General features: G+C 43.9%; 1 protein-coding gene and 1 long non-coding RNA gene across 3 annotated transcripts; one reads left to right on the top strand and one right to left on the bottom strand.

Annotated features, from left to right (window-relative positions):
- The first annotated feature begins 1,056 nt into the window (after positions 1-1,056).
- plk2b (polo-like kinase 2b (Drosophila)) lies at positions 1,057-6,194 on the top strand. The gene is made up of 15 exons (XM_038790960.1): positions 1,057-1,284; positions 1,656-1,763; positions 1,886-2,002; positions 2,112-2,241; positions 2,350-2,437; positions 2,527-2,622; positions 2,853-3,051; positions 3,154-3,301; positions 3,433-3,527; positions 3,635-3,782; positions 3,897-3,977; positions 4,099-4,258; positions 4,360-4,489; positions 4,664-4,774; positions 5,442-6,194. Exons 1-15 carry the CDS (start codon positions 1,096-1,098, stop codon positions 5,631-5,633), a joined length of 1,992 nt encoding a protein of 663 aa, XP_038646888.1. The 5' UTR covers positions 1,057-1,095; the 3' UTR covers positions 5,634-6,194.
- Positions 6,195-11,330: 5,136 nt separating this feature from the next.
- LOC119963720 lies at positions 11,331-26,664 on the bottom strand. 2 transcript variants are annotated; one of them, XR_005460138.1, is made up of 3 exons: positions 26,591-26,664; positions 16,010-16,118; positions 11,331-11,572 (listed from the first exon to the last, which is right to left on the bottom strand). It is a non-coding gene; the product is annotated as an uncharacterized LOC119963720 (long non-coding RNA). The 2 variants fall into 2 exon arrangements; XR_005460139.1 differs by lacking the exon at positions 26,591-26,664 and adding an exon at positions 25,014-25,116.
- Positions 26,665-27,554: the final 890 nt, after the last annotated feature.

The raw sequence follows: 27,554 nt of genomic DNA, 5'->3' as shown, positions 1-27,554 counted from the left end.
GCCGCGGAGTTAAATGCGCCCACATTTTAAAATACACAACTTAAACTAAACACTGCGCAAAAAAATGCCATGTAATTACAAATGGCATTAATCAAAATGAGCAATGACACGGTTTTGGGTGCGCACTGTTCGCTATATCGGATGGTGCTCCATCCGTGTTTCAGACGTTGCTAAAAGTTCCCTGAAAACGAATACATGGTGAGTCGGCTTCTGAGCTTGCGTAAGGGCAAAGCAAGGATGAATCCCAATGAATGGATTTATAGTAAAATCTATGATGTATCTGGTCTTGAATTGATTCATTTATTGTAAAACCCAAAGCTGTACGCAACATAGATAAGTACACTGAGAGTAAAAACAAAGATAAAATATATAGCATCGAATGAACGCGTGCAAAAAATACTTGCAGTGTCGTGACAAAATATAGCGGTTATGGAAAGATACAATACCCCTAAATGACAGTTTGGTCTGGGCAGATGGGAAGAGTATATTCAACAGAGTAACTGATAGACTGCAACGCTCTGATATAAATCTGCATGTCGTGCTTATAAAAACAGCAGTTAACAACATGTTGGGATAATACTGAGGCGGAGGCAAATGGAAACAGTAACGACTGAGATGATTGATAAAAGTTGCAGTGAGACTGTCTGGAGATAAACCGCAGGCGGTTGGTTGTTCTTAGAAAATGCAGCAACAACCTCCCTCTCGACCCCTATGTTTGCAACTGCAAATGTACCGTGCATTCAGATAGGAAGGAATAAAACAGTGTATGGTATTTCTAACAAATATAATAAATGCACCGTTTAGTGCTGCTTCTTATATGTTATGATCCAGGAGTTGTGCATGTTGATGATTTTTGCTGGCATCAAGGTAATTTGTTGGTCCTGGGGGTTGACTGAACTCGGCACGTTTCATCCAATCAGGTTTCGAGGAGGGCGGGGAGGAAGGCATGAGAGGTGATTGGCATTCCCCAAAACCAATCGGAATGGGCGGTGGAGCGGTTGCAGCCAGTTGCTCTGTGACGCCATGGCGGGAGCATATAAAAGGCAGCGGGGAGCGAGCTGGCGCTCACTGCAAGTGCGGAGAGCAGAGTAGGCGATGGACATACTGAGGACTATCACTTACCAGCAAAGCTCAAAGATGTGTGAGCAGCCTCTCAGCAGGTCCGCCGATCACCGCTTCACCAAAAGGCAGGAAGAGTTAACATACTCCAACGCCGAGATGTCCCGGATTATAACCGACCCCGCCACGGGCAAATGTTACTGTAGAGGAAAAGTGTTGGGCAAGGTGAGACAAGAGGCTGCCTTTGTGTGTGGTGTGCGGGGGATAAGCGGGCGCACTGAATGTGGTGCAGCGGGTGCACTGAATGTGGTGCAGCACTTGTAAATGTGGTTCAGTGAGCGAATCCCTGCCAGAGGTTTGAGTTGATGGGGTCTCATCCCTGTGGAAAACGGTGAGCAGAGTGTGTGCGGTTCCCAGCCCGCAGTGTCTGGGTCAGCATCTCTCAGACTTGCGAAGCACAGCACGTTCAATACTAGAATTTTTTTTTTTTGTTACAAAAACTATCGTTATATCTCAAATCTTTAGGTTAAAAAATATAGAAAATATGTTGCTGTGGATGCTTATTAACTTGGCCCCTGCGGTTTTGTTTTTCTTAGGGTGGTTTTGCTAAATGCTACGAGATGACCGACCTGACGACTAACCGCGTCTATGCTGCAAAGATCATCCCGCACACCAGAGTAGCCAAGCCCCATCAGAGGGAAAAAGTGAGTATGCCACTGGGATTGACGATGATTTTTGTAATGCTACAGGCTAATTAAAATACTAATGTCATAAAGTGTTCCTGGGTGCAACACTCGAGCCTGATTTTGATATTTCCTACACGCAGATTGATCGAGAGATTGAGCTGCACCGAACGCTTCACCATAAACACATCGTTCACTTTTACCATTACTTCGAAGATAAAGAGAACATTTACATCCTTTTGGAACACTGCAGCAGACGAGTAAGTATTTATCCTTTTCTCTTCTGACACTGACTGTGAAGTGCAATATTTACCAGTATATTTATTTTAAAAATGCATAGTGCTTCATTTGTTTTGTTTTAATTTGCAGTCAATGGCTCACGTACTGAAAGCTAGGAAGGTGCTGACAGAGCCAGAAGTGCGATACTATCTCCGGCAGATAGTATCAGGACTGAAGTGTCTGCATGAACAAGAAATCTTGCACCGAGACCTCAAATTAGGTATGATGCTTCTTAATATGAGATTAAGATTAAGCAATGGTAAAGAACATCGTGTCTAATTTTCTACTGGAAAATATGATTCTAAGTGGTCATGCTTTGTAATTGCAGGTAACTTCTTCATCAATGAGTCTATGGAACTGAAAATAGGGGACTTTGGGTTAGCAGCTAAACTGGAACCAGTGGAGCAACGGAGCAGGTAATGAACCAAGATATATCCAAGTCTAAATGATTTTGGGGAAGAATTATGAAATAACAGTGCTAACATCAATGTGATTATCTCCACAGGACTATCTGTGGCACACCAAATTACTTGTCTCCTGAAGTTCTCAACAAACAAGGGCATGGCTGTGAATCTGATATCTGGGCATTAGGCTGTGTAATGTAAGTACTGCACTTCAAAGTATGTTTATATTCTTTAATCACAATTGGGAGTAAATTCTTGTCTTCAGTAGCAAATATGAGCTGCCTCACTATCTAATTATATACCCAATTTTTTTATTTTCGTGAACTGAGGTTCAGCTCTTCACTACTGAAGATGAAAACTAATCCCCTTGGCTTTGTTGGGGCTTAAACTTTGAAGACACTGACTCCTTAAATTGTGTTCATTACAGGTACACGATGCTGTTAGGGCGGCCCCCATTTGAGACAACCAACCTGAAAGAAACTTACAAATGTATAAGAGAAGCAAGATATTCAATGCCGTCAACATTGTCACCCTCTGCCAAACAATTGATAGCCAACATGCTTGCAAAAAATCCAGAGGATCGGCCAAGTTTAGATGACATCCTGCATTATGACTTCTTCACTCAGGTTTGTGTTGCAAGAATTCTTAGTTTAACTTCAGTACCCTTTTTTTCATCCTATTGCCACAATAACGCAGGCACGCATCTAAATTTTGGTCTTCTGTTGCAGGGATTTACACCTGAGCGATTGTCACAGACCTGTTGTCATTATGCACCAGATTTCCATTTGTCCAGCCCTGCCAAGAACTTTTTCAAAAAGGCAGCTGCAGCAATATTCGGTGGGAAGAAGGACAAAGCCAAGTTTTTGGACAATCACAGTAAGTGCACATTTGCTAAACAATGTGTTTGAGTTCTGATTAGTGAAGAAAAAAAAAACCATGCATAAAAGTCAAATTCTGACTTTACATGTGCTCTGCTACAGTAAGCAATTTCTTTTTATACAAACCAGGAAAAGATGATTATGATGAAATATATAAGCTGAAGAATGATTTGAAGAAAATGTCATTAAGTGACCAATTGAGCATCAAAAGCAGACTAGCTGAGGTAGGTTGGTCTCATTGCTGTGAATATAATTTTTTCATGTTTAATTATGTATTCAACAGTGCAAAAATCTAAATCTCTCCTAAAAGTTGACACTTTCTTTTTGACAGGAGTCACGGTTGTCTAGCAAGTCACTGACCGTCCATGTCAAGCCAGAGGCCACCTCTCCAGTGAAGGATAATGAACAACAAATCAGAGACTCTATTAGGATGATAGTGAGAGGAACTTTGGGAAGCTGCAGCAGCAGTAGTAGTGAATGTGAGTACAAGTTTTGCAGTTACTGCAAACCTTGGATATATATTTGTGTAACAAATATAAACTTTGAAGTCTAAACTTATTTAATTGAGAATTTCACAATACTTTATTTTCCAGCTCTTGAAGACAGTACCATGGGAAGTGTTGCTGATACAGTAGCTAGAGTACTAAAGGGCTGCATTGAAAATATGCCAGAAGGTAAGGACTGCTCTTAATTGAATCAAGTGTCTATTTAAAAATTGAAGATTAGGATTGGCCACTTGTTAACTTGACCACTTTAAACAAGCTGCTTTTTTTTTCATTTTTGCTGCTTTCCCAGGAGACTGTCTGCCAAAACAACAGTTAAACTTCTCCTTCCAGTGGGTCACAAAGTGGGTGGATTATTCCAATAAATATGGGTTTGGATATCAATTGTCTGATCACACAGTTGGAGTCCTCTTCAATAATGGAACTCACATGAGTCTCTTGGCAGATAAGAAGTAAGTAGCTCAATCTGATTTTTTTTTTTTAAAACTGCCTTTGAATCTAAAATTGACTAAAATTAGGTGTTAACCTGGAGCATATCTTTTCCCCCTCTTAGAACCATCCAGTACTATGCAGAGTTGGGCCAATGTTCCATCTTTTCAGCACTTGATGTGCCTGAAAAGTTCATCAGTCAAGTGACGATTCTGAAGTACTTTGCACACTATATGGAAGAAAATCTGATGGAGGTAAGAGTCCTTGACTCTTCTGTTTCCCCTGTATACTTTGGTGTGTTAGCCATTTTATATTTATAACAAAAAGCTCCTCTACTATCATCCTGTGCTTGCCATTGAATCATTTTAGTCCAACCATTTAGAATTTGTAAACCCAAGTTTTTAAGCAGCCTGATCTTTCTCCTACAGGGTGGTGATCTGCATAGTTCAACGGACGCCCAGAAGCCCAGACTATGTCTCCTTCAATGGCTAAAATCTGACCGTGCTCTAATGATGCTCTTTAGTGATGGCACATTCCAGGTGAGAATTGCATTGTCTTTAGCCAGCATGTTACTAGTGCACAAATTTATTGAACTAATTTCTTGATGGCCAGAACACCCAAGGTGAGACATCCTCCCCATAAGTGAGATTGAAGGGGAAAGCCACTTGATTAGCAAATGTTGAAATCGGGTGGTTTGAGAACCTTCTCACCAGTACTGAAATTAAAGATCGGTTGCACCATTTTGATAACTGTGCAGCTTTGAATTTCCTGGGGCTGGGTTGCTCTAAATTCACAACAAGAATAAAGAAAAATAGCTTGTTGAAAATGAAATGAAATTAAAATCCATCTCTGATCCAATGCTATAGAATTCCAACAGTGCAGTTGTACTTGCCTCGAAGAGCACCCTATTTAGGCCCACTCTCCTACCTCTGTAACCTACATGTAACACAGTTTAGCATGGCCAGTCCACCTATCCTCTTCTTTGGACTGGGAGGAAACTCATCCAGAGGAGACCCATGCAGACATGGGAGAGTGCAAACACTACCCAAGGCTGGAATTGAATGGAGGTCCCTTGTGCTGAGGCAGCAGTGCTAACCACTGCCACCATGCCACCCAAGTATATTCATCAAAACTCTTGTCATGAAGAATCATTAAGCAGCCTTATAAAGAATCATTTAAGTAATCTGACTTGTACTTTTATCACAGGTAAACTTTTATCATGATCATACAAAAATCATTATTTGCAACCACAATGAGGAGTACCTGCTTACTTATATCAATGAAGATAGAGTTTCTACTACATTCAAGCTCTCAACACTGCTAATGTCTGGGTGCTCCCAAGAACTTCGTACTCGAATGGAATACGCATTGAATATGGTGCAGCAAAGATTTAATTAAAAGGTTGAACAGTGAAGCTTGGCCATGGCTTCCTTCAATTTTTGGAACTGACTCAAGGTAACCATCTGTCAGGCGGTACGAGGAACTTGTATTTCGATTGGTGTGCTGGGCCGGTACCAGACAGATGAGTTTTACAATCCTGCTTTATTGAACTGACCTTTAAAAGGACAAGTACCTGAAATGTAACAGCTGCCTGAGGAACTTCAATATTTTTGCATTACAAGAAGAAATTGATTTTTCTGTTGCAACAAAGGGTGTTGCAGCTCCGGTGAGCAAAAGGAAAGTGTGTGGCGAGTGAAATTGTAGCTGGATTTTGCAAGTTGTAAGGACACGTATTTTTTTTTTAAATGCAGCTTATGCTACTGGTTTAAAATATGACTGGTTCTTTGAACAGAGAACTGAAAATTCAAACACATTGCACCACATTTGTGGCTGGACATATTCATTCTTTAATTTATTATGCACTGAGTATTTATTATTTATTGACCAGCCTGCTCAATGACACTCTGACATGCTGAGCAAGCAGTGGTTTAAAATATTAATAAAGATTATTTGAATTCATTTTGAGTATGAAATTGTTTTGACACATTTCAGTGTGGGGTTGAGTTACTCGAATGATCATGTCTGTACATTCTGGGTGGCGCAGTGAGTTAGCTGTGCTGCCTCAGATGCAGAGATCCCAGGTTTGATTCTGGGTCACTGTCTGTGTGGCGTTTGCACATTCACCCCGTGTTTGCATTGATTTCACCCCCACAACCCAAGGATGTGCAGGTAGGTGGATTGACCACACTAAATTGTCCCTTAATTGTAAAAAATGAATAGGGTACTTTACATTTTTTTTTAAATGTCTGTACATACCACATAACTACACAAGAACCCAAGACTGATAAAGTGTATGAATGAGGGCTGTGCTGACTTGAACCATAATGGCTGCTGCACCTCAACGCACTGGAAAAGCAACAAAGTGCTGATCTTCCTCACCGTAAAGATGCCCTACATGGCGTTGACCCTTTCAGTCTAACATCACTTGTCGCTTTCCGGAATCACCTTTCATTAGTTAGGCTGTTACATGAAGTCGTCAGAGCTGAGGTATTTATGGATGCTGTTATGACCAATACATGTACAAAATGGAGTTTGGGGAAAACCACTGGCAGACCCACTTTCTGGAGATGTTGCCTTTGATGCCTCCCATTTTCTCTGTTTTCCACCTTTATTCTGGTTGGAATCTATCCACTTTCCTCTCCTGCCACCTCTCCAAGACATTTCTTGCTGTTATGTCATTGTTTATATCCTTTTAATTGAGTTGCTACAGGTCTCTGGCAATTCCAACTAGTCCAGGTCTTGATAAAGTTAGCACATTGCCTGGGTGTTGTACACGTGATGCAACTTGGGAGCAGTAGAACATGGTGCAAAGGATTTATTCTGATGGTTAAATTGAACAGTGAAGGCACTTGAGTTTTGTATCAGGGAAGTTAATCTCATCGACTGAACCAGATTAGTCTTTTCCATCTGCACTGGGTGTCAGCCATTCAGTTTGGTTTAGCTTTCATCTGTATCATAACTGCTCTGCCAGATTTGTAGTATCATTCTACAAATTTTAAATGAATGTGGTCTGATGCCTTTCCTTAAAAATTCTTGAGGACAATTCCACAAATAACAAACTATTTGACTTGCTGAAGAATCTGGCTTTTTAACCTCCAGTTAGCAATCTCTTTGCAGGGTAACGGCTCTTAGCTATTAAACTATTTAAGATATGCATTCAAAGATGTTCACTGTAGAATATATCAGTACTGCAGCACATGCTAAGGAACCAGGTTATTGTGTTAATCTTTTAAAATGCAGAATAAACCATTTCATGAAGTTTCCTTGTTGCCCTATTTTACCTATTGCTCAGATGGATAAACTCCAATTCTAAAAATGGGCAGTGGTGAATAAAATTAGTTTTGAGGACTATTTTGATGCATCTTTTTCCTTCCATCTCTCTCCCTCCTTGGGCTTTATGGCTGAAAGGAGCTGGAGCTAACCTAGTAGATCTGTCAAGTTTAAACATGTCAGTAATGGCAAATAAGAGGCTTCTGGTCACATTACTGACATCCTTGTTGTTAGCAGTAGGAAGAGACTTTTAAAAATCTTTCATGGGTGCCAGATTTGTTAACTGTTTCTGCCCAGTACCTGATGTAGAAGAGTGATTGTGAGAGGCTGTGTGAACATTGCTCCACTTAAACTGGCAGTGTAATGCAATCGTCCCAGCCCATCTTGTGATCTTAACTCTGACTCATTCTTGAGTGTGGATCCATTCTTGAGTCTGGATGACTTTAATTTTTTTCATCTATCACTGAGCTTTTGCAAAAGATTTGCAGTAATATAGGTGTGTTTCGGCCAATGACCAATGATTTGATGTAGTCAATGTAGGAAACATGGCCCCAATTTGTGCACAGCAAGCTCTCTCAATATAATGACCAGCTAATCTGCTTTGGTGATATTAATTGAATAAATATTGGCTAGGACCTATTTGAAATAGTACTTATGGTCTCTTGTCCATCCACCTGAATGGGCAGATGGGGTCTTGGTTTAGTATTTCAAAAGTACCACTGACAGTGCTATATTCTCCCAGTACTGTACTGGAGTGTTATGTTGTGTGCTCTAATACCTTCTGACTTGAGTGAGAATGCTACTAACTAACTGAGCCATGGCTTACTTCCAACTCTACTGTGGCAACATACTGGAATTTCTAGCTGCAGTGAAGCCTGGTGTGGCATAGCAGATGTGTAGACTGCGCCAAGTTGCATCTGCATTGCAATAAGGTAATTCTTTACACAAGCTATCCAAGAAAGAAAAACTTGCATTTCTCACCCCTTTCACATCCTCAGGATGTCTGTCCCAAAACACTTATACAGCTAACGAAAAGTAACTTTTTGAAGAATGGTCTCTGTAAAAGGCAACGACATAGTTAGTAAGAGTAATGTGATAATAATCAGATCTGCTTTTCCTTTGAGGTAGACTACGGATGGCTAATGCGCTGACACATTTTTAACAAAGAATATAATTGTGCAGAGAACATCATTCTACTGAAATTTCTGAAAACACCCACAATGGATGTTGTTGCCCAATTTTACACTGCAACTGGCAAGAATAATCTGAAAATAGTTTCCTAATATAAAAACAAATTGAGTAACAACCTACAGAAAAAGTATAAATAGAATGAGTGATTAAATGTAGTACTGGGACACATCTTTAAATGACAGATGCCAGGATATGCAGTACAAGGCACATTTCCTCTTTCACATCTTCCCATGAAGGTAGATGCAATCTGGCACCAGGGAGTGGTTAGTTGTGCAGCAGTATGCATTCCTGAGCATTTTCCCCTTCTGCTTACTGCAGGCCCACTGGCAAATCCGAAGTGGGGTGGGGAAAAGGGTGTTGATCCTTCATTTTTGGAAGGCATCAGAGCCATGACTCGTCCTATCCAACATATGAACCTACACTCCAATGTAAAAGTAAGAAGCAGGATCCTTGTCTAAATCTTCCCCTCCCTAGCTCAGATGTTTTAGCATGCTTTTTGCTGGCCAGCTGACATCAGCTAATACAAGGCAGGTAAAACCATGGTCTATATGGATCAGTTCAACATGAGGCATTTGTTCACTCATTAGATGAAATAGTTACAATCAGGACTTCTTCTAAGGCTTCTGGTGAAATGCTGGTGCTGCTGTCCCAGTTGTGACGTTGGAGCATTCCGTCTGTGAGTTATAATTCATCACAATTAACTCATGAGCCACAAGATTCAAAGAAGGTGTAACCACAATAAGTTCAAGTAGCATTCCATTCCAATCTTTGAATTATCTAATCCAAAATGATTTCAGTGTGGCTGCAATGTGAGAAATAATAGGAGAACTAGATTTCCAGTTTTCCACCTGCATCCATTGGCCAGGTCAGGGCGCACTCTTAAATGTAAGGTAGGGAGAATTCTCAGAGCTCCAATTCTCCTTCTACTGAGATTATGCAAGAAATCCAATGAAGCTCGAGAAACAACACTAAATCTGCATCATAATATTACCCATCCCTCAACTCTCTAGTCCTCTCATGAGTGAGAAAACCTTGGACCTTTGCTTGCACTGAATTCTGCCTCTCTCACAGAAGGAGGTGCTGGGGCCCCCTAAAAAGTCAGGGGTGTGGGAATTTCAAGGCACTGATCCAGGCACTAGCAACAATCAGCAGGGTGGAAAGGTTGGTACGACACCAATCTCCCATCAATTGAGGTCAATTAAACTTGTTAAAAAGCTAAAGACCTTTTGAAAGGGAAGGATAGAATATTTCAAGGGGGGGGGGGGGGGGGGGGCAAATTGTTCTGAAGCCGTCAGTTTTTGAACAGCTACAGGGAGGCAGGTAAACAATGTGAAGTTAGTCAAGGCTGCCCCGGGGAATCAAAGGGGGATTTGGCACTTGGCAAGAAGTTGGGTTTGATGCTGTGCAGGTAGCAGGAGAATGGGCACTCGAACATCGAATGGGGTTGTCAGCCCCTTGGAATTGCAGGATCAGAAGAGCAGGAGGCAAGGCTGCCAATCACACCAGGATGGCCCCTTGTCAAAAAGGAATGCTGTAGATAGCATTGGAGGGATTTGGGCCAAGTGGCATCTTTTGCAGAAAGGGCGTGAATCCCTGTGATCAGGTGGCATTGGAGATGAAAGAATGGCAAGGGAGGCCATACCCTCAAAGAGGACACAGCACCAAAGGTAGATCTACATGGTGATAGCTGAGAACCAGTGTTGCAGGAGATGGGGAAGCACTAAGAAGGTGGTCATTGACATCTATACCCTCATCAGCACTGAGGCCATCATACTCTGCCTTGAACATCTTCACAAATGAGGTCTAAGCTGCCACGCTATGGGACATGCTCAAGGCAGTGGTCAGGGGGAGTTTATATCAATCAGGGCGCATAGTGACAAGGTGGAATGAGCAGAGATGGCAAGGCTGGTGGAGGAGATTCTGCGGGTGGATAGGAGTTTCTCGGAGGCCCCAGAGACAGGGTTGTTGAAGGAGCAGCTGGAGCTCCAGATGGAGTTTGGGTTGATGTCCATGGGGAAGGCAGAGGGGCAGTGTACAAGTATGGAGAGAAGGCGAGTAGGATGCTGGTTCACCAACTTAGGAAGCAGGAGGTGGTGAGGGAGATCAGACGGTGAAGGACGGAAGGACTTCCCAGTGGGAAAATCTTAACTTAATTTTCCTCTGGAGACAGGTTTCTGATACCAAAACAGACCCAGCTCCTGTTTCTCACTTCAGTGTTGAAAAATTAGTCAGCCCTTTGTGTTAAGGTACTTATGTTTCCTCTTAGAAATACTCCTTGTGTCATCCCATACAATGTGGAGCACTTTTATACAGTAATATATATTGCAGAAGACAATGATCAGAACCTATTTAGGATACTTGTGGGGTTCTGGTTGCTTAACTACAGCTAAGAAATTATTGTTCCTGAATCGACAGAAGTGAGTCACTAATTTGTTTCAGGTATCAAAAAACATTCTGATAGTTAATCTTTTATCCATCAGAAAAGGTAACCGATGGGTATTTTAAGTTTTCAAGCTTATGAAGAGGATCGATAAAATTGATCATGACAAATTTTTCCATGGTAAAGTGTTCAAAACCAGTAACTCAAATATAAAAAATAGGACTTTAGAAGCAATAAAGAAATCAATTGGAACATTTATTTTTACTGAGGGAATGATAAACATGAGGAATAAATTACCTTGGAACAGTCAATTGAAATGAATCAGATAGGTTACAGGTAACTAGTTAAGTGACAAGTAATTGAGGGATTTGATGAGAAGATGATGTTGAAGTGATACATTTGCAGTTCCCTGCATGTGAAAGGGTAGCAGGCAAGGCTTTCCTCATCATTTGCCCATGCTTTGACCTCTGGTACATCTTTTGGTGATTATAGAGATCTGTCACAAAGGAAACATTCTTTGATCAATAAACACAAAATACACTATATTGCAGCATTTAGTTTGTGGACAAGTAGTTTCTTGGATCTTGAAATTATGTGTGCGAACATTAACGCAAGATATTTATGTTTAGAACATGGCTTAATGACTCATTCAAAATAGATGGCAAAGGAGTTCCATATGATGTGCTATTGTAATACTGCTTTGTCACCGATCACAGTTTATCTTCAGGAGAATTGCCTGCATAATTTGCAGTGTAATGTCTCTTTCACATTTCACCTGTTTCCTTATGATTCCATTCTGCAGTGTGTTAAGTCTCTACATGTGATGTGAGACAGAGCATTGGATTTTCTTGGTCCCTTTCCTCAACGCAAAAGTTCTTCATGAGGGACAAAGGGTGGGATTCTCCGTCCAGCGATACTGGAACCACGAAACGTGATTGGACGGAGAATCATGTGTGAGGCAACAATTGTGGCTGACGCCAGGCACCTGACAGAGTGCCATGCACCGGTGCCTCGACAGCAGCATCAACGCGTTCTACCCTGCACGGACAGTGAACGCTGTTGTCATATCATTAACGGGCCTGACACATTATTCTCCGGGGCCTCTGCTCTGCCTCTGCCAGGAGGAATTATTGACGGCAGTCTTCACATGTGTTTTTAAAAATCATGAAACATGCATCATGGCTGCTGAGGGAGAGTGAGGAGATAAGGCATGTTTCCAGATGTGTGACTGTGGACTGCAGGTCCTGTCGTAAACAGGACTGCAGCGGGAGGGAGGGGAGAGATCTGCCAGGGCTGGCCGGGGAGGGGGGGAAGGGGGGGGGGGTTGTAGCGGGAGGTGATGGGTGGTGACCATAAAATCATAGAATTTACAGTGCAGAAGGAGGCCATTCAGCCCATCGTGTCTGCACCAGCCCTTGGAAAGAGCACCCTACCCAAACCCACACCTCAATCCTATCCCCACACCTCCACTCTATCCCCACACCAGGGACTGGTTTAGCTCACTCAGCTAAATCGCTGGCTTTTAAAGCAGACCAAGCAGGCCAGCAGCACGGTTCGATTCCCGTACCAGCCTCCCCGGACAGGCGCCAGAATGTGGCGACTAGGGGCTTTTCACAGTAACTTCATTGAAGCCTACTTGTGACAATAAGCGATTTTCATTTCACCTTCACCCAATCCCTGTAACCCCACCTACCTTTTTCAGACACTAAGGACAATTTAGCATGGCCAATCTATCTAATCTAACCTTTGGGACTGTGGGTGGAAACCAGAGCTCACGGAGTAAACCCACGCAGACATGGGGAGAATGTGCAGACTCCGCACAGACAGTGACCCAAGTCGGGAATCGAACCTGGGACCCTGGAGCTGTGAACCAGGGGATGGGCCGTGAGGTTGGTGTGACCCTCCTGGGACAGGAGTGGTCAGGCACAGACCTCCACTGCTGTGGCCATCTTGCTGCGCACCCCACTGACCATCCACCATGACCTGTGCTTGTACAGAGTGTCACCAGCCATATGGGTAGTCAGGGTGTGGTGAGGGGTGTGTGGGGTGGTGGTAGTGTCACACTTGCCATGAGAAACCGCAACGCAGTAGGGTCTCACTTGGCTGCCCAATGCTGACCTCCACCTCAGCGATTGCCCTCTCTCCGTGTCCAGTGACCAGGTCCACTGCCCGCCGCTCCACTGCTGTTTGAGGCTGCAGGTCCAGCTGTCCCTCTCCAGTTTTCTCCCTCTCTCTGCAGTTATGTACCCTCTGTGGGGAGGCGGGGCGGTGAGGGGGGACAGAAAGTGCACAGTGTTAGACAGTTGGACATGGGCAGCACGCAAAGTGGGCAGCTGGTGATCTTCAAGATGGTATGGGTGTTGATATGTGCTGCAGGATAGGGTACATGCACACTGCAGGTAGGTAGGGTTCAGGAACCCACCGGCTGAGGGACGAGTTTACGGGTTTGTGATACGGGGGTTGGTGACAGGAGTAAGGTGCTGCCTACTCACTGTGGCTACCCTGAGGAGGTCGTGCAGCTTCTTCTGACATTGCTGTCCGGTCCTGGCAGTGGAGCCCACGATGCTCATGACCTCTGCCATCTGTGCCCAGGCCCACCGGTACAGTGGTGGGTGGCAACCTCCTTCCCACCCTGGGGAACAGGATGATTCACCTATCCTCTATGGTGTCCAGCAAGGTCTCCAGATCCGCATCCGCAAACCGGTGTGCTACTCTCCATGTTGTCATCTTGTTGGCTGGAATAAGTATGTGTGGGGAGTGGAGTGCTAATATGCAGCTGCAGCTTGTCAGCCTTCTGAGTATCAATCCCGACCCCATCCCATCGGACACCAATTTTCATTGGAATCAGTTGTGTTCCACCTGGCACCAGTGCTAGCCCATTAACGCCCATGAATTGCGAGGGGTCGGCACCAATTTAGTTGTCGTAGAAGTCCACCGATTCAGTCCCGGGTCAGCAAATAGGGCAGAATTTTCCGATTTTGAGGCTACATCCGGAGCATGTATCTAGTATTACGCCATAAAGTCAGTGCCACCCCTGCACCGATGCTCTGGGGGGGCTAGCAGCTGCGCCACGTAAACCCCTGGCTTTTCCTGCAAATATGGAGCGGGTCCATGGCCGCACTTACATACGGCGGCAACATGCAGAGGTCGCGCTGTACAACATGGTGCCGGGCGTGCGTGGACCCAGTCTGCCAGATAGTGCCCCCCTGTAACCCCCCTCGCCACCCCTGGACCACCCCCGCCAGTCCCCCCAGCCCGCCAAAGCCCCCCTGGCCAGCGGAGCGGCTTCCCTCCTGACTGTGGCGGTGCTGGACACAGTTTGCAGCCACCACGCGAGGTTGACGAAACCTCAGACCACAAGTGATCCACGCCATCGAGAAGTCGGCCCATCGAGGGCGGAGCATCGGGGGAGGGCCTTCAGATGACGTCCTGAGGCCATCCCAACAGTGTGCGGCATAATCACCGATGAAGCCATTTGGGAGGGGGCAGAGCATCTGAAAACAGGCGCCGCCCCCGATTTCGGCGTCAACCGGGATTCTCTGTCCAATCGCTGAATGCGATTTCCGCGTCAGCAATTGGAGAATCCCACCCATTGTTTCTGAAATGGAGAATCCCGCCCAAAGTACTTTGAGGGACATAAACACACTAAAAAATACGACACAAATTTACTTAAGTGCTCTTTACTCAGCTTTTGTTTCTTTGCCAATATTTAATTAAATGCTAGAATTTTCACTGAAGTATGTCACTATGCTACAAAACAGCATCAGGTTGATTGTATGGAATATTGTTCAGATGAAAAATCATCGAACTTTAAAGCCTAAAAACAAGCCATCCAACCCATTAACTCTGTATTAGCGTTTTCTGCATTTAAGTTACCACTTCTAATCCTGTTACCTTAATGGTCTATCTTCTATCAACTATTTTCATCCTTTATGGTCTCTACTTCAAAAGTATGTGATAGAGTATATCACATTTGATTTACCCTCTTGGCAAAGATTTTTTGCCAATCTCTGCTTTAATTTTCACAGTAACTTCATTTGAAGCCTACTTTGTGACAATAAGTGATGTTCTTTTCATTTCAATTTTTTGTACGCTATTTGCATCCTTATCATGTCTTGCAGCAAAATCAATTTGTTTCTATTTATCTTTGGACATTTTTGTCAGGTCATCATTTCATTCTGTCAGCTTGACTGAGAAATAACTTTTCACAGGTCTCTTTATAACTGTAACTGCTAAGCCCTGATAATGTCTTAGTGAATCTATGCTGCACCCTCAACCATTGTTTTTGTACATTACACCACCATCCAAGCCAGTGACCTCTACCAACTAGAAGCATAAGGGCAACGTATGCATGGGAACTTCGCAAGTTCCCCTCAAAATCGCACACACTGTTCTGACTTGAAACTATATTGCTATTTTTCTCTGTTGCTGGTTCAAAATCCAGTAACTCCCTTGTGACATCATTACGGGTGTACCTACACCACAGGGACTCAAGCAGTTCAAAAAGGCATCACCCATCTTCTCAAGGGCAATTAGAGATGGGGAATAAATGCTGACCCAGCTCGTGACACCAACATCCCATGAATGAAACAAAAACAGAAAATGCACTCAATATGGTGAGTGTGGCCTTCTGAATGTGTTGCTATTCTGGCTTCTCTCCCGATCCTACTAAAACATTGCCAATTTGAGTAAATATTTTCAACAGTCATCAATATCTTATGTCAGATATTTACATAAAAATTTGTTCTATTCCTGGAGTTGGAAGAAACTAATATTGGATTGATGTGTCCAAGCAATATTTTCCATGCAATGATTCTACCAAACTGCAGTGCACAAATGCAACTGCAAGCATCCAGTATGCTTGTGAGTTATAGCGGCCAAGACAATTACATATCACGAAGAGTTTGTGTTTACACAGAAGAAATCTGCTCACTGGCCCTGATGTTCAACATGCAGTAACGTAAACGCTTCCTGCAGCATTGCAAATTTCATCCGTCCCACGGCTCCAACAGCGTGATTTCTTGCTTTTCTCTCATTCTGTCCTGAAAACAGAGGTTGGAGATAAAACAAAATATTCAGACTCTGTGGTTCACAGGCATTTGTATTCTGGTACACATCAGGGTCTTTCATACCTTGTAACTGAGAGACCACATCTGTACATCCAATCAATTGGACAGAAATGATAAATCAGTGGTTGACTGGAATTTAAAGGATTAGATTCAATATTTATTCTGAGGCTGGCATGAAGAAAAAATGCATTCTCCTTTATAATGACAACATTTACTAAATCTGTTGAATGCACAGTGAGGTACCGTATACTGGTTGTTTCATAATAGTTATTCAAATATCCTGCAAGAACAGATGTACAGTGACGCAGAACGGTCTGCAATAGTTCAATACGAAGATTGCTTTAGGCATCCCAGCTTGTTCAGCCTTGAAGACAACTTGGCTGTGCATCAATTTCCTAATAATGCTAACGACATTCTGCTTGGCAGAGGTGTGGCTGATCTGAAAGTGACTTCTTTTCTAATGAGCAGCTGTTAGCTTTATGATACAAAATGGAGGCTGGCAGAGGAAAAAGTGCTCATGTTACCAAAATGCAGCAATTAGGCATTGTGTTTGAAGGCAAGAGCTGGAATTCAGAAATAAAAACAGAAATCAGAACTAATGACAAACCTTTAACCTGAAATGCTAACTCTGCTCTCCCCCCACCCCCCACCCTCGCCACCCCACAGCCTATTGAATAGTTCTGGCATTTCTTTTGTTTTATTATTTTATGAGGTCTACTTTCATTTAGAAAACTGTATAATATCCAATACAACAAAAATGAACATGTTCAAATGGACTCTTTTTTACATGCCTACCGGATGTTGGGTAATCTTCTCAACAGAATAATTCTAAAACCATTATTATACTGTAAATCTTCCCAATATAAGTAACCACATTCTAGTCAACAATGGAAAGCCAAAAAAGTTATCAAATTTAAAGTTACAAAGACTGTGCCTCCAGAACTTCTGTCTCTGCCCATCTGCCACAGAAACTTAATCCCATTTTTTTGTCAGCTGCAGACTTGACGCCTGATTTTCTCCTGGTCAGCCTCTCATTCTCCATGCTCTGTAAACTTCAAACCTTTTTGTCCGTATCCCAACCCCTACAACATTTTTGCTGCTGTGTGTTGGCTCCCTATCCACCAACACTTTCAAATCAAATTTCACCCTCTCTTGTTTAAATTTCTTCATGACATTGCACTTTCCTGGCTATCTCTGTAATCTCCTGCACTCTATAACCATCAGTCTCCAAATTCATTCCTCAGACAACGTCCTTTTTTACATCCCCCCCCCCCCTCCCCCCCACTAAGCCCCATCAATAACAGTTGTGTTTTCAGCTGGAGGCCCCACTGCACCTTCCTCTGTTCTTTTAAGACATCCTTTGAAATCTGTCTATTTGTTCAAGCGTTTGGTCACCCCTCCCAATATCTTCCTTTTTGGCTCAGTGTACGCTTCTGTGAAGTAGAATATTTTACTGTGTTAAAGGCATCGTATAAATGCAAGTTGTTGTAGTGTAAAGTGGGAAATGTATCCACGATTTAAAAAAAATCAAGGATTATATATGAGCAATGGGTACAGAAGCCTAGTGGTTGTAATTGGACCAACACTATCGCAGTCTGGACTGAACTTCTTGAGGTGTGCTTTCAGATCCCACTTTAGCACTCAGATAATGGAAATTCAGTTAATTGAGTAAATGTGGACTAAGAAAATATCAAAGGCAGGGTTTTACGGTCCTCCGCCAGTGGGGAGGTGTAAATGGGGTGCAACCCCCTAAAACATCTGCCCCAGTGGCTGTTCTCTTCCCATATCTCCTCTCCTGAATCCCCTCAGCCTCATCTGCCCTCCCCTCCATGATGTCAACTTCCACTGCCCCAACTCCCCACCCCCCAACACTTACCTCATCCTGGATTCCAGTACTTAGGATCCAGAGATTGGGTGTGGACCTGGTCACTGCTGTCACTGGCACTGCTGGGACTCTGAAGCTGGACTTGTGTCCGAGTGAGAGATGGAAGTCCCATCTCTAGCCAATTAATTGTCACGCAACAGCTGCAATCCACGGTGATGCATTTTCCGCCCATTATTTGGATGGTGCGGTGGGAAACCTCGCCACTCAAAACATTCTGCACCAAGTATCAGTAATGATGACAATGAAACTACTGGCTTTATTGTAAAAACCCAACTGGTTCACTAATGTCCTTTATGTTGGGAAAGGAAACTTGCTGTCCTTTCTTGGCCTATATGTGCCTCCAAGTCCACCCTCACACATTTCCCAACAGATGACTAAAGAATACCATTGGCAATGACCTAGGAACAGATTCCCTTCCTTCTGCACTATAAGTACAGAATAATAAACAGCACAGATTAACTAAAAAGGGAAATAAACACAAATCAAATAGAGGGTGTCCAATAGCCCAAAGAATCAAACTTCTAGCACAAAGTTGCTTCTCAAGGGAACATCTTTTGAAAATGGCTCCTATAAAATAAGTAAGTAAAGACGACTTAGTCCCAAATAGCTATAGGCTGTTTTCCCCTTTGAGGGGGGAGAGCTGACTGGTGGATTCAACCTGAGGATCACTACACCTCAGGCGAGGAGAAAGGTGGAGAAGGTTCATGAATAACCTCAGAATGCGGCTCCCATATTGCGTGGTTTAAATCACTGAATTGACCTTTTATCATTAATAGCCATTTGGACACGGCAGTAAGGACTGCCTGGTTTTGTGGAATTGTGTCCCAGGAAGAAATCAATGCCTTTCAGAAGCAGAAAATATGGGAGATAGTTGGTGAGAAAGATATTTTAAAATCTGTTCAAGGGCAGGGGATAAAGTTTCTCTTTCATTATTTTAATATTTGTCTCAAAAATGGAACACTTCATGTTAGAACTTTTTTAAACAGAAACATATTCAATTCAATTATTCCCTGTCTTTGTATCCTTACTAAAGATACTTCAGGAATCTCAGTCACCTCTTGTTACCCTGTTTTCTTTTCTAAAGGGGTTATGTTACAAGCCTATCGTACTACCAGGGAGCCTCACTCCCATCAGCCATCTCAAATTGAATTCAGTTTGACCTAATCCAGCACAACTTCTTGAAAATAAAGACAGATGCTATCTTCTCAAATTGCAATTAGGTCAATGGCTCAAATGAAAGCTGTTTCCACTTCACCGTTGGTTGAGTGTCATTTTTCTTGTCGAAAGAAACATTTCTGTAAGTTTTTCGCTTGGCTGTGATTATAAGTTTCCAATCATTGAGTAGTTTGAATTTCTACTGGGAAAGTTCAGAGAATGTGATTAAATGGAAAGTAAATGTCATTAAGATACAAAACTTTCTAAAATGCTTTACACCCAACAATCGTAAATGCCCCTTTGCATTAGGCACGCTAAGTTCATCTATGGCATAACCTGACCCACGAGACATTCTTCAAACACCTCAAAGTGAAAATCCGAATTTGATGCCCATATTCTGCCCTTCCATTGTGGCAAGAGAGGAGGCTTATCACGTTATTGGAATATTGAGACTGCAGAACCATTCTTTCAATTCAACGGACAAAATCTCAGGCATGAGCAAACTGTTAAGGATCTGACAAGGAGCTGGAAAAGGCATGTCCCATTTCCTTTAACACCCTTGGGTGAGTGCCATCTGTACTAGCATTCAAAGAAAATGCAGTCATTTTTTGGAGTTTTAACACAAATATGTGTGTGAAAAGTACTCCTTATTTCACTCCTATATGGCCTATAGCGAGTGCTGTTGGGCTAAATGAGAGTTCTTTTGGAGTTGAGAGAAAACAGGCTGTTATGTGAATCAGGGAGAAGGTGAAGTGAAAAAGACTGAGTATGGAGCTCAGTCTCAGTCCAGCAGGAGCGGAGCGCAGCTGAGCTTCATAAACACTAGAGAGAGCGAGAAAACTGATTTGATTCATCTTCCCATCTGGAGTGAGACACAGCCAGAGTGAGTGTGGGGATCGGGAATTTGGAACAGAGTGTGAATGTGGTGCAGAGCAGAAAGAGATGTTTTTTATCCTTGCTTTGTAATTTTTTTAATATTCAGAGAGTGGTCTTGCCCTGCTGCAACACCAGAGGCAAAAAGAGAGAGAGCTGATTAGTAAGTAGTAAGGTCAGGTAAGTTTTTATTGCATTCATCACTTATAGGTCGAGAAAACATTTTAAGGCTTATAGCTTGTAAGGGCCATATTTGGTAGTAACGAGCAACAAGAAAGAAGGGCCACAGAGAATTGGATATAATCTGACATCAAACATCTCCCAAAGGTTTAATTTAAAGGGGCAAGTCAAAACAGGAGAGCTCAAAGCCGTGGTTTGCTCCTTGTGCTCCATGTGGGAAGCCGGAAACATTTCCAGTGCCCGGGGCCAGCCTGTGTGCAGGAAGTGTCTGCAGCTGCAGTTCCTGGAAGAACCGGTTTTGGTGCTGGAGCGATGGCTAACAACACTGTGGAGCATTCACGAGGCGGAGAGTATTGTGGATAACACCTATAAAGAGGTGGTCACACTACAGGCTCAGACTCCACAGCCAGGAAGGGAATGGTTGAGCACCAGGCAGAGAAAGAGAGCTAGGCAGGCAGTGCAGGAATCACTTGTGGCCATTCATCTGCAAAATAGACATATCACTTTGAATACTGTTGAGGGGAATGACCTCTCAGGGGAAAGCAGCAGCAGCCAAATTTGTTGTAGCATGGCTGGATCTGCTGCCAAGGAGAGGAGTATAAAGTGTGAGAATGAAATACTTCTATGGAATCCAATTTTAAGAGGTATAGATATGCGTTTCTGTAGCTGCAAACAAGAATGGTATATTGCCTCCGTGGTGTTAGGGTCAAGGATGTTTCAGAGTATTTACAGGACTTTCTGGAGGGGGAGGGTGAACAACTGGTGGGTCATGATAACACATTGATACAACCAACATAGTAAAAGAGACATGAGGTCCGAAAAGCAGATTATAGGCAGTTTGGAGGAAACTTGAGAAGTCTGTCCTCAAAGATAGTGATCTCAGGATTACTACCTGTGCCACATGCTACTCAGAGCAGAAAGAGCAGGATAGAATCTTGGAGTCATAGTGTCTTGAATTATACAGCACAGGAAAGGCCCTTCGACCCATCACGCCTGTGTCAGTCAAAAACAACCACCTAAAAATTCTAATCCCATTTTCCAGCACTTGGCCCATAGCCTTGCATGCCCTGGAATTGCAAGTACAATCTAACTATGTCTTAAATGTTATGAGGGCCTCTGCCTCCACCACCCTTTCAGGCAGCGTATTCCAAACTCCCACCATCCTCTGGGTGAAAAAACTTTGCCTTACATCCTCTCTAAACCTCCTACCTCTTACCTTAAATATATGGTCATTGATCCCTCCACTAAGGGGAAATGTTTCTTCCTGTCTATTCTATCTATGCCCTTCATAATTTTATATATCTCAATCATGTTTCCCCTCAGTCTACTCTGCACCACTGAAAACAACCCAAGTCTATCCAATCTCTCTTAATAATTAAAACTCTCCATCCCAGGCAACATCCTGATCAATCTCCTCAGCACCTTTCCAGTCTTATCACATCCCTCCTGTAGTGCAAATTCCAGAGCTGCACACAATACTCTAGCTGAGACCTAACCAACGTTTTATACAGTTCCAGCATAACATCCCTGCTCTTAAACTCTGTGCCTCAGCTAATAAAGGTAAATATACAAAATGCCTTCTTAACTATTGCATCCAACTGCTCTGCTACCTTAAGTGACCAGTGTACAAGCAAGTGACCAGTGTACAAGCACACCAAGACCCCTCTGATCCTTGGTGCGTCCCAGAATCCTGCCATTTAACATGCATTTCCTTGCCTTGTTTGTCCTGCCCAAGTGCATCACCTCACACTTATTCGGATTGGATTCCATTTGCCACTGATCAGCCCATCTGACCAGCCCATCTATATCCTCCTGTACTCAATGGCTATCCTCCTCACTACTTACCACCCCACCAATTTTAGTATCATCCGCAAACTTACTGATCAGCCCTCCTGCATTCGTAACTAAATATATTGGATGAATACGTGGCTGAAGAGGTGATGTGAGGGGGAGGGTTTCAGATTCCTGGGGCATTGGGACCAGTTCTGGAGGAGATGGAACCAGTACAAACTGGATGGTTTACAGCTGGGCAGGACAGGAACTGATGTCCTAGGGGGAGTATTTGTGAGAGCGATTGGGGAGGGTTTAAACTAAAATGGAAGGGGGATGGGAATCTGTGCAAGGAGTCAGAGGAGGGGGAATCAAAGGCAAAACAAAAGGCAGAAATAGGAGTAAGAAAAGTGATAGACAGAGAAGCCAAGGACCAGATTCAAACAGGGCCACAGCGAACAATAGTGGTAACAGGACAAGTAATGTTAAAAAGTCATGCATTAAGGCTTTGTGCCATAATGCATGGAGTAGTTGCAATAAAGTGGGTGAATTAATTACGCAAATAGATGTATACGGGTTTGATACAGTTCGGATTGTGGAGACATGACTACAGGGTGACCAGGAGTGGGAATTGAACATTCAAGGGAATTTAGCATTTAGGAAGAACAGCCAAAAAGGAAAAGGTGGTGGGTTGCATTGCTGGTTAAAGAGGGGATTAACAAAATAGGGAGGAAAGATATTAGCACCGACAATGTGCAATTTATGTGTGTAGAGCTGAGAAACACCAAGGGGCAAAAAACCTTGGTCGGTGTTGTATATACACCCCCAAACTGCAATGGTGATTTTGGGGATGGCTTTAAACAGGAAATTAGAGATGCATGCAATAAAGGAATATGTGTAATTATAGGTGAATTTAATATGCGTATAGATTGGGCAAATCAAATTAATCACAGTGTAGAGGAGGAATTCCTGGACAATATACTGAATGGTTTTCTGGATCAATACATTGAGGAACCAACCTGAGAACAAGCCATCCTCAACTGGATATTGTGTTATGAGAAAGGAATCATTGGCAATCTAGTAGTGCAAGACACTTCAGGGATGAACAACCATAATATGAGAGAATTTTTCATCAAGGTGGAGAGCGACGTGATTGATTCTGAGACTAGGGTCTTCAATCTAAATAAAGAAAGCTATCATGATATGCGGCGTGAGTTGGCCAAGGTGAATTGGAAATCATTATTTAAAGGGGTGATGGTGGATAGGCAAAGGCAAACATTCAAGGAGCACATGGGTGAACTCCAACAATCATTTTACCTGTCTGGCTCAAAAGTAGAAAACAAGAAAAGTGACCAAACCTTGGCTTACAAGGGAAATTAGAGATAGTATTAGATCCAAGGAAAAGGCATACAAATTGACCAAAAAAAGCAATAGACCTGAGCAGTTTAGAATTCAGAAAATAAGGACCAAGGATTGACTAAGAAGGGGAAAATAGAGTACAAGAGTAAACTTGCGGGGAACATAAAAACTCACCCTAAAAGTTTCCATAGGTATAGAGAAAAAGATTGGTGAAATCAAATGTCAGTCAGAAACAGGGGAACATAGAAATGGCTGACAGACTAAATATGTAGTTTGGTTCTGTCTTCACAAAGGAGGACACAAATAACATACCAGAAATGTTGGTGTCCACAGGGTTTAGTGAGAGGGAGGAACTAAAAGAGATCAGTATTAGTAGAGAAAAGGTATTCTGGACATTGATGGGATTGAAGGCCGATAAATCTTCAGGGCCTGACAATTTACATCCCAGGGTACTTAAGGAAGTGGCTCTGGAAATAGTGGATGCATTGGTCGTCATCTTCCAGGATTCTATAGACTCTATAACAGTTCCTACAGAATGGAGGGTAACTAATATAACCCCACTATTTAAAAAGGGAGAAAACAGGGAATTATAGACCAGTAAGCCAGCAGTGAGGAAAATTCTAGATTTTGTAGCAGAGCAGATGGAAAGTAGTAGCTGGATCAGACAGAATCAGCATTAATTTATGAAGGAGAAATCATGCTTAATAAATCTACTGGAATTCTTTGACGATGTAATTAGTAGAGTTGATGAAGGGGAGCCAGTAGATGCGGTTCATTTGGACTTGCAGAAGTCTTTTGACACAGTCCCACATAAGAGATTAGCATGTTATATTTAAGTGTTGGCATTAGGGGTAGTGTATCGAGATGACTAGAAAACTGGCTGGCAGATAGGAAACAAAAATTAGGAATAAACGTGTCTTTCTCCAAATGGCAGACAGTGACTAATGGGGTATCACAGGGATTAGTGCTGGGACTATTAAAAGGACAATCAACACAATATTACAAACAGACTGCAGCAATTATAGAGGATCAACGATGGCCCATGGTCAACAGTGGCCATTTATTCACTTTGAACAAAACGTCTCTGAGATAAAGACTGAAAGCAACAGGTTGACCGCAGAGAGAACAGGTCTACCATTGAGCTGATATTTACAGTATGGTTGGTCTCTGCCAAATAACTCAAATATGGGGGGGCAGTAAATATATACTTTGACATACTGAGTAGAGAGCAACTATGGCTCCTGTTGCAATCTCTCAGCATTCCAACCAAAATGATACTGTTAATCACAGGGCTTACAAAGACAGCCTGCTCCTTCTGGTCAGGAAGCTTGCTATGAGTTTTCTGAGACAAACACTGGAGTATGTCAGGGAAGTGTCGTCTCTGAAGTCAAAACAGAAAAAGTGGATGTGGAACCAGCCTAAACAATGAGTTTCATACAGATCAAGACTTCACAACACACTGGCCTAGATGGAATAACAGTGGAGACCCTCACTAAAAATCAATGGGGGTGGGGGGGGGCCCTCTCCTTAAGGCTTGGTGACCTCCAGACTTCCCTCCCTCTGGCCTATCCCCCAAGACCCAGAAAGATCACTGCGATCCCCCAGGCCTTCGCGACCCTTCCCACCCTGGGATTGCTGACACTTACCTGGGCCTCCAGTTCCCGGGACGTATGCCCTGGCAACTCCATACAGTGCCTCTTCCAGCCACTGCAGCGCTATTGCTGGAGGGGCTGGCGAGTTGCTGACCAATCTGATTGGCCGCCAGCTCTCTAATGTGGGACTTGTTCCCGACTGATGGGTGGAAGTGCTCCTTTATGCCAATCAGTGGTCATTAGAGAGTAAAGTGGCAGCAGGGCTCTCAGAGTCAATGGGTATGTGTTCAAACGACTCTTCAGATGCTACAAATCCTAATCCTAATCCTAAAAGTTCAGGCCAATGATTCTTTGACCAAAAAGCATTGAGTCTTGTTTTTTGTTTAGATCAATTGGAACAAAACAAACTCTGGTAGCAAGGACACAATATCATTCTAACCTTTTTCGTAACAGTTGCCAATTCATCCAAGACAATCTGTACTACAATTCATTCACTTACCCATCTGAAAAGTGTGCTCTCTTCACTGCCATAAAGGCATGCCGCATGCGAGCCGACAACAAACTATTCTATTTATGGAGATTGAACATAAATTACATTTTTAAATGGCGCCCCGATCTCTGGACCATCCACCGCGGCCCCCGGACCCACCCAATGACCCACCTTATCAATTTGGAGGTCCTCGAGCCTCCTCAAACCACACCTCATAAGGGAAGGGCATCCCCGGACCCAATCCAGCATGAGAAAAATGCCACCTGGGCATCTTTGTACTGCCAGCCTGGCACCCTGACAATGCCGCTGCCAGCCGGGCAGTACCAACTGGGCACCCAGGCATGGCTGAGGGCACCCGGTTGGCACTATCATGGTGTCTGGGTGACATCATGGGTGCCAGGGTATGACCCTGCCCAGAGACCAACCACTTGGAAGTCTCCGATCACCTGGGAGACACCCCTCCCTCCCCCATTTGCCGGTACACCTGGGCCATGTTTGTGGAAATTAATGCTAAATGGCGCCCCCTCGAGGTCCCCAAGGCAAGGCTATTTGATCTCGCGCCTTGGGTAACCCCGGCACAGACATATTCACGTGAGTTCACTTGAATATGCAGATCTGGATCACGCCCACTGAGGGTGAGATTAGGGCCTTTGGGCGAGACAAGGCTGTTAGATCATGCCCAAAGGTCCTAACACCCATTTCAAACATGGGAACTGCATGCAAATGTTTGAGCCTTCATCAATCATGACCATACATTTCCTGCCTGCCAAATTGGAAGCTAAGGAGGGTGAATTATTAGGCTCAGAAGCAGCAAGATATCTTCAAAATTAGACATCTTTAAATAGCAAAGTCAATGTCACAAAAACCTTGGTACAGTCAAGGGGCTGGACTCTCCGCCATCGGGATGCTCCATTTTGCCGGCAGCCAGCTTTTTATTCCTGCTTTGTGACTTTTAAAATATTTAGAGAGTGGTCTGGATGGGGTGGAGCATCACGACCCAGCGTCAAACTGGCATCTGTCCCGCTTCCGTTCTCAGGAGCCATTCTCCGTCCGATCACTGTTCGGGTTGCGGAGTATCCCGCCCAGGGTTTTTTCTTGGTTTATGTTTCTTTTAGTTTACTATTTTCCCTTTTCTCCTTACCTCCCATGAAAGCCTGGATGAGGAGTAGACACAGGGCGAAATTCTCCCATCGGGAGACTAAGTCCCGATGCCGGAGTGAAAACCGGAGTGTGTCACTCCGGCATCGGAGGCCGCTCCTCGGCCCCTATTCTCACACCCCCGGGGGGCTAGGAGCGGCGCCGCGTCATTTACACGCGCCGGGCCTTGGCCGGCGCCGCATAAATAACGTCACCCGCGCATGCGCAGGTTGGCCGGTGCCAACCCGCGCATGCTCGGTTGCCGTCATCCCCGCGGGCGCCCCGCAAGATCAATCCGACATTTCTTGCGGGGCGGCGGAGGAAAGGAGTGCCCCCCCCCGGTGCTGGATCCCCCTCCCCCCCAGTTCCCGTGCTGTTCCCACCGGTAGCGACCAGGTGTGGACAGCGGCGGCGGGAACCTGTCGTGTTGGGCAGGCCGCTCGGCCCATCTGGGCCGGAGAATCGCTGCTCGCCCGTTACAAACGGTGAGTGGCGATTCTCGAGCGGCCAGCCGTAAATCTCACCGCGCCGGTTTGGGGGGGGTAGGAGAATCACGTGCGGGTGCCGGGGGGGCGTGGCAGGACTCGCGCAGCGCCCCCGCAATTCTCCCACCCGGCGTGGGGGGGGAGAATTCCGCCCACAGAAATGAACTTGTCACCTTCTGGTACAAAGGATGAAGCAGACGTCAGGTGGTGTCTGGAAAGACAGTAGTTACAGAAATAGTGAGATACAGATTGACAGAGAGCAGCAGAATGGTTCAATCCTTCTGGGTTTCCCTGACAAAAATACACAGAAGATTAATGCAGTATTAGAGGGGAGACTTTATGTAGGATTTAATGGTCTTAGCATACATCTGGCATAAATGAACAAAAGCCGTGCTGCTTTATCCACTGGCATATGTTCCAGGCAAGTTTTTTAAAAATTGTATTATTTTACAATTACCCTTGGGTTTCCATTATCCTGCCAGG

Source organism: Scyliorhinus canicula, chromosome 3 (genome assembly GCF_902713615.1).
Source record: "Scyliorhinus canicula chromosome 3, sScyCan1.1, whole genome shotgun sequence".
Lineage (NCBI taxonomy): Eukaryota > Metazoa > Chordata > Chondrichthyes > Carcharhiniformes > Scyliorhinidae > Scyliorhinus > Scyliorhinus canicula.
Note: the sequence above shows the minus strand (reverse complement) of the source record. Positions and strands in the feature narration are given on the sequence as shown.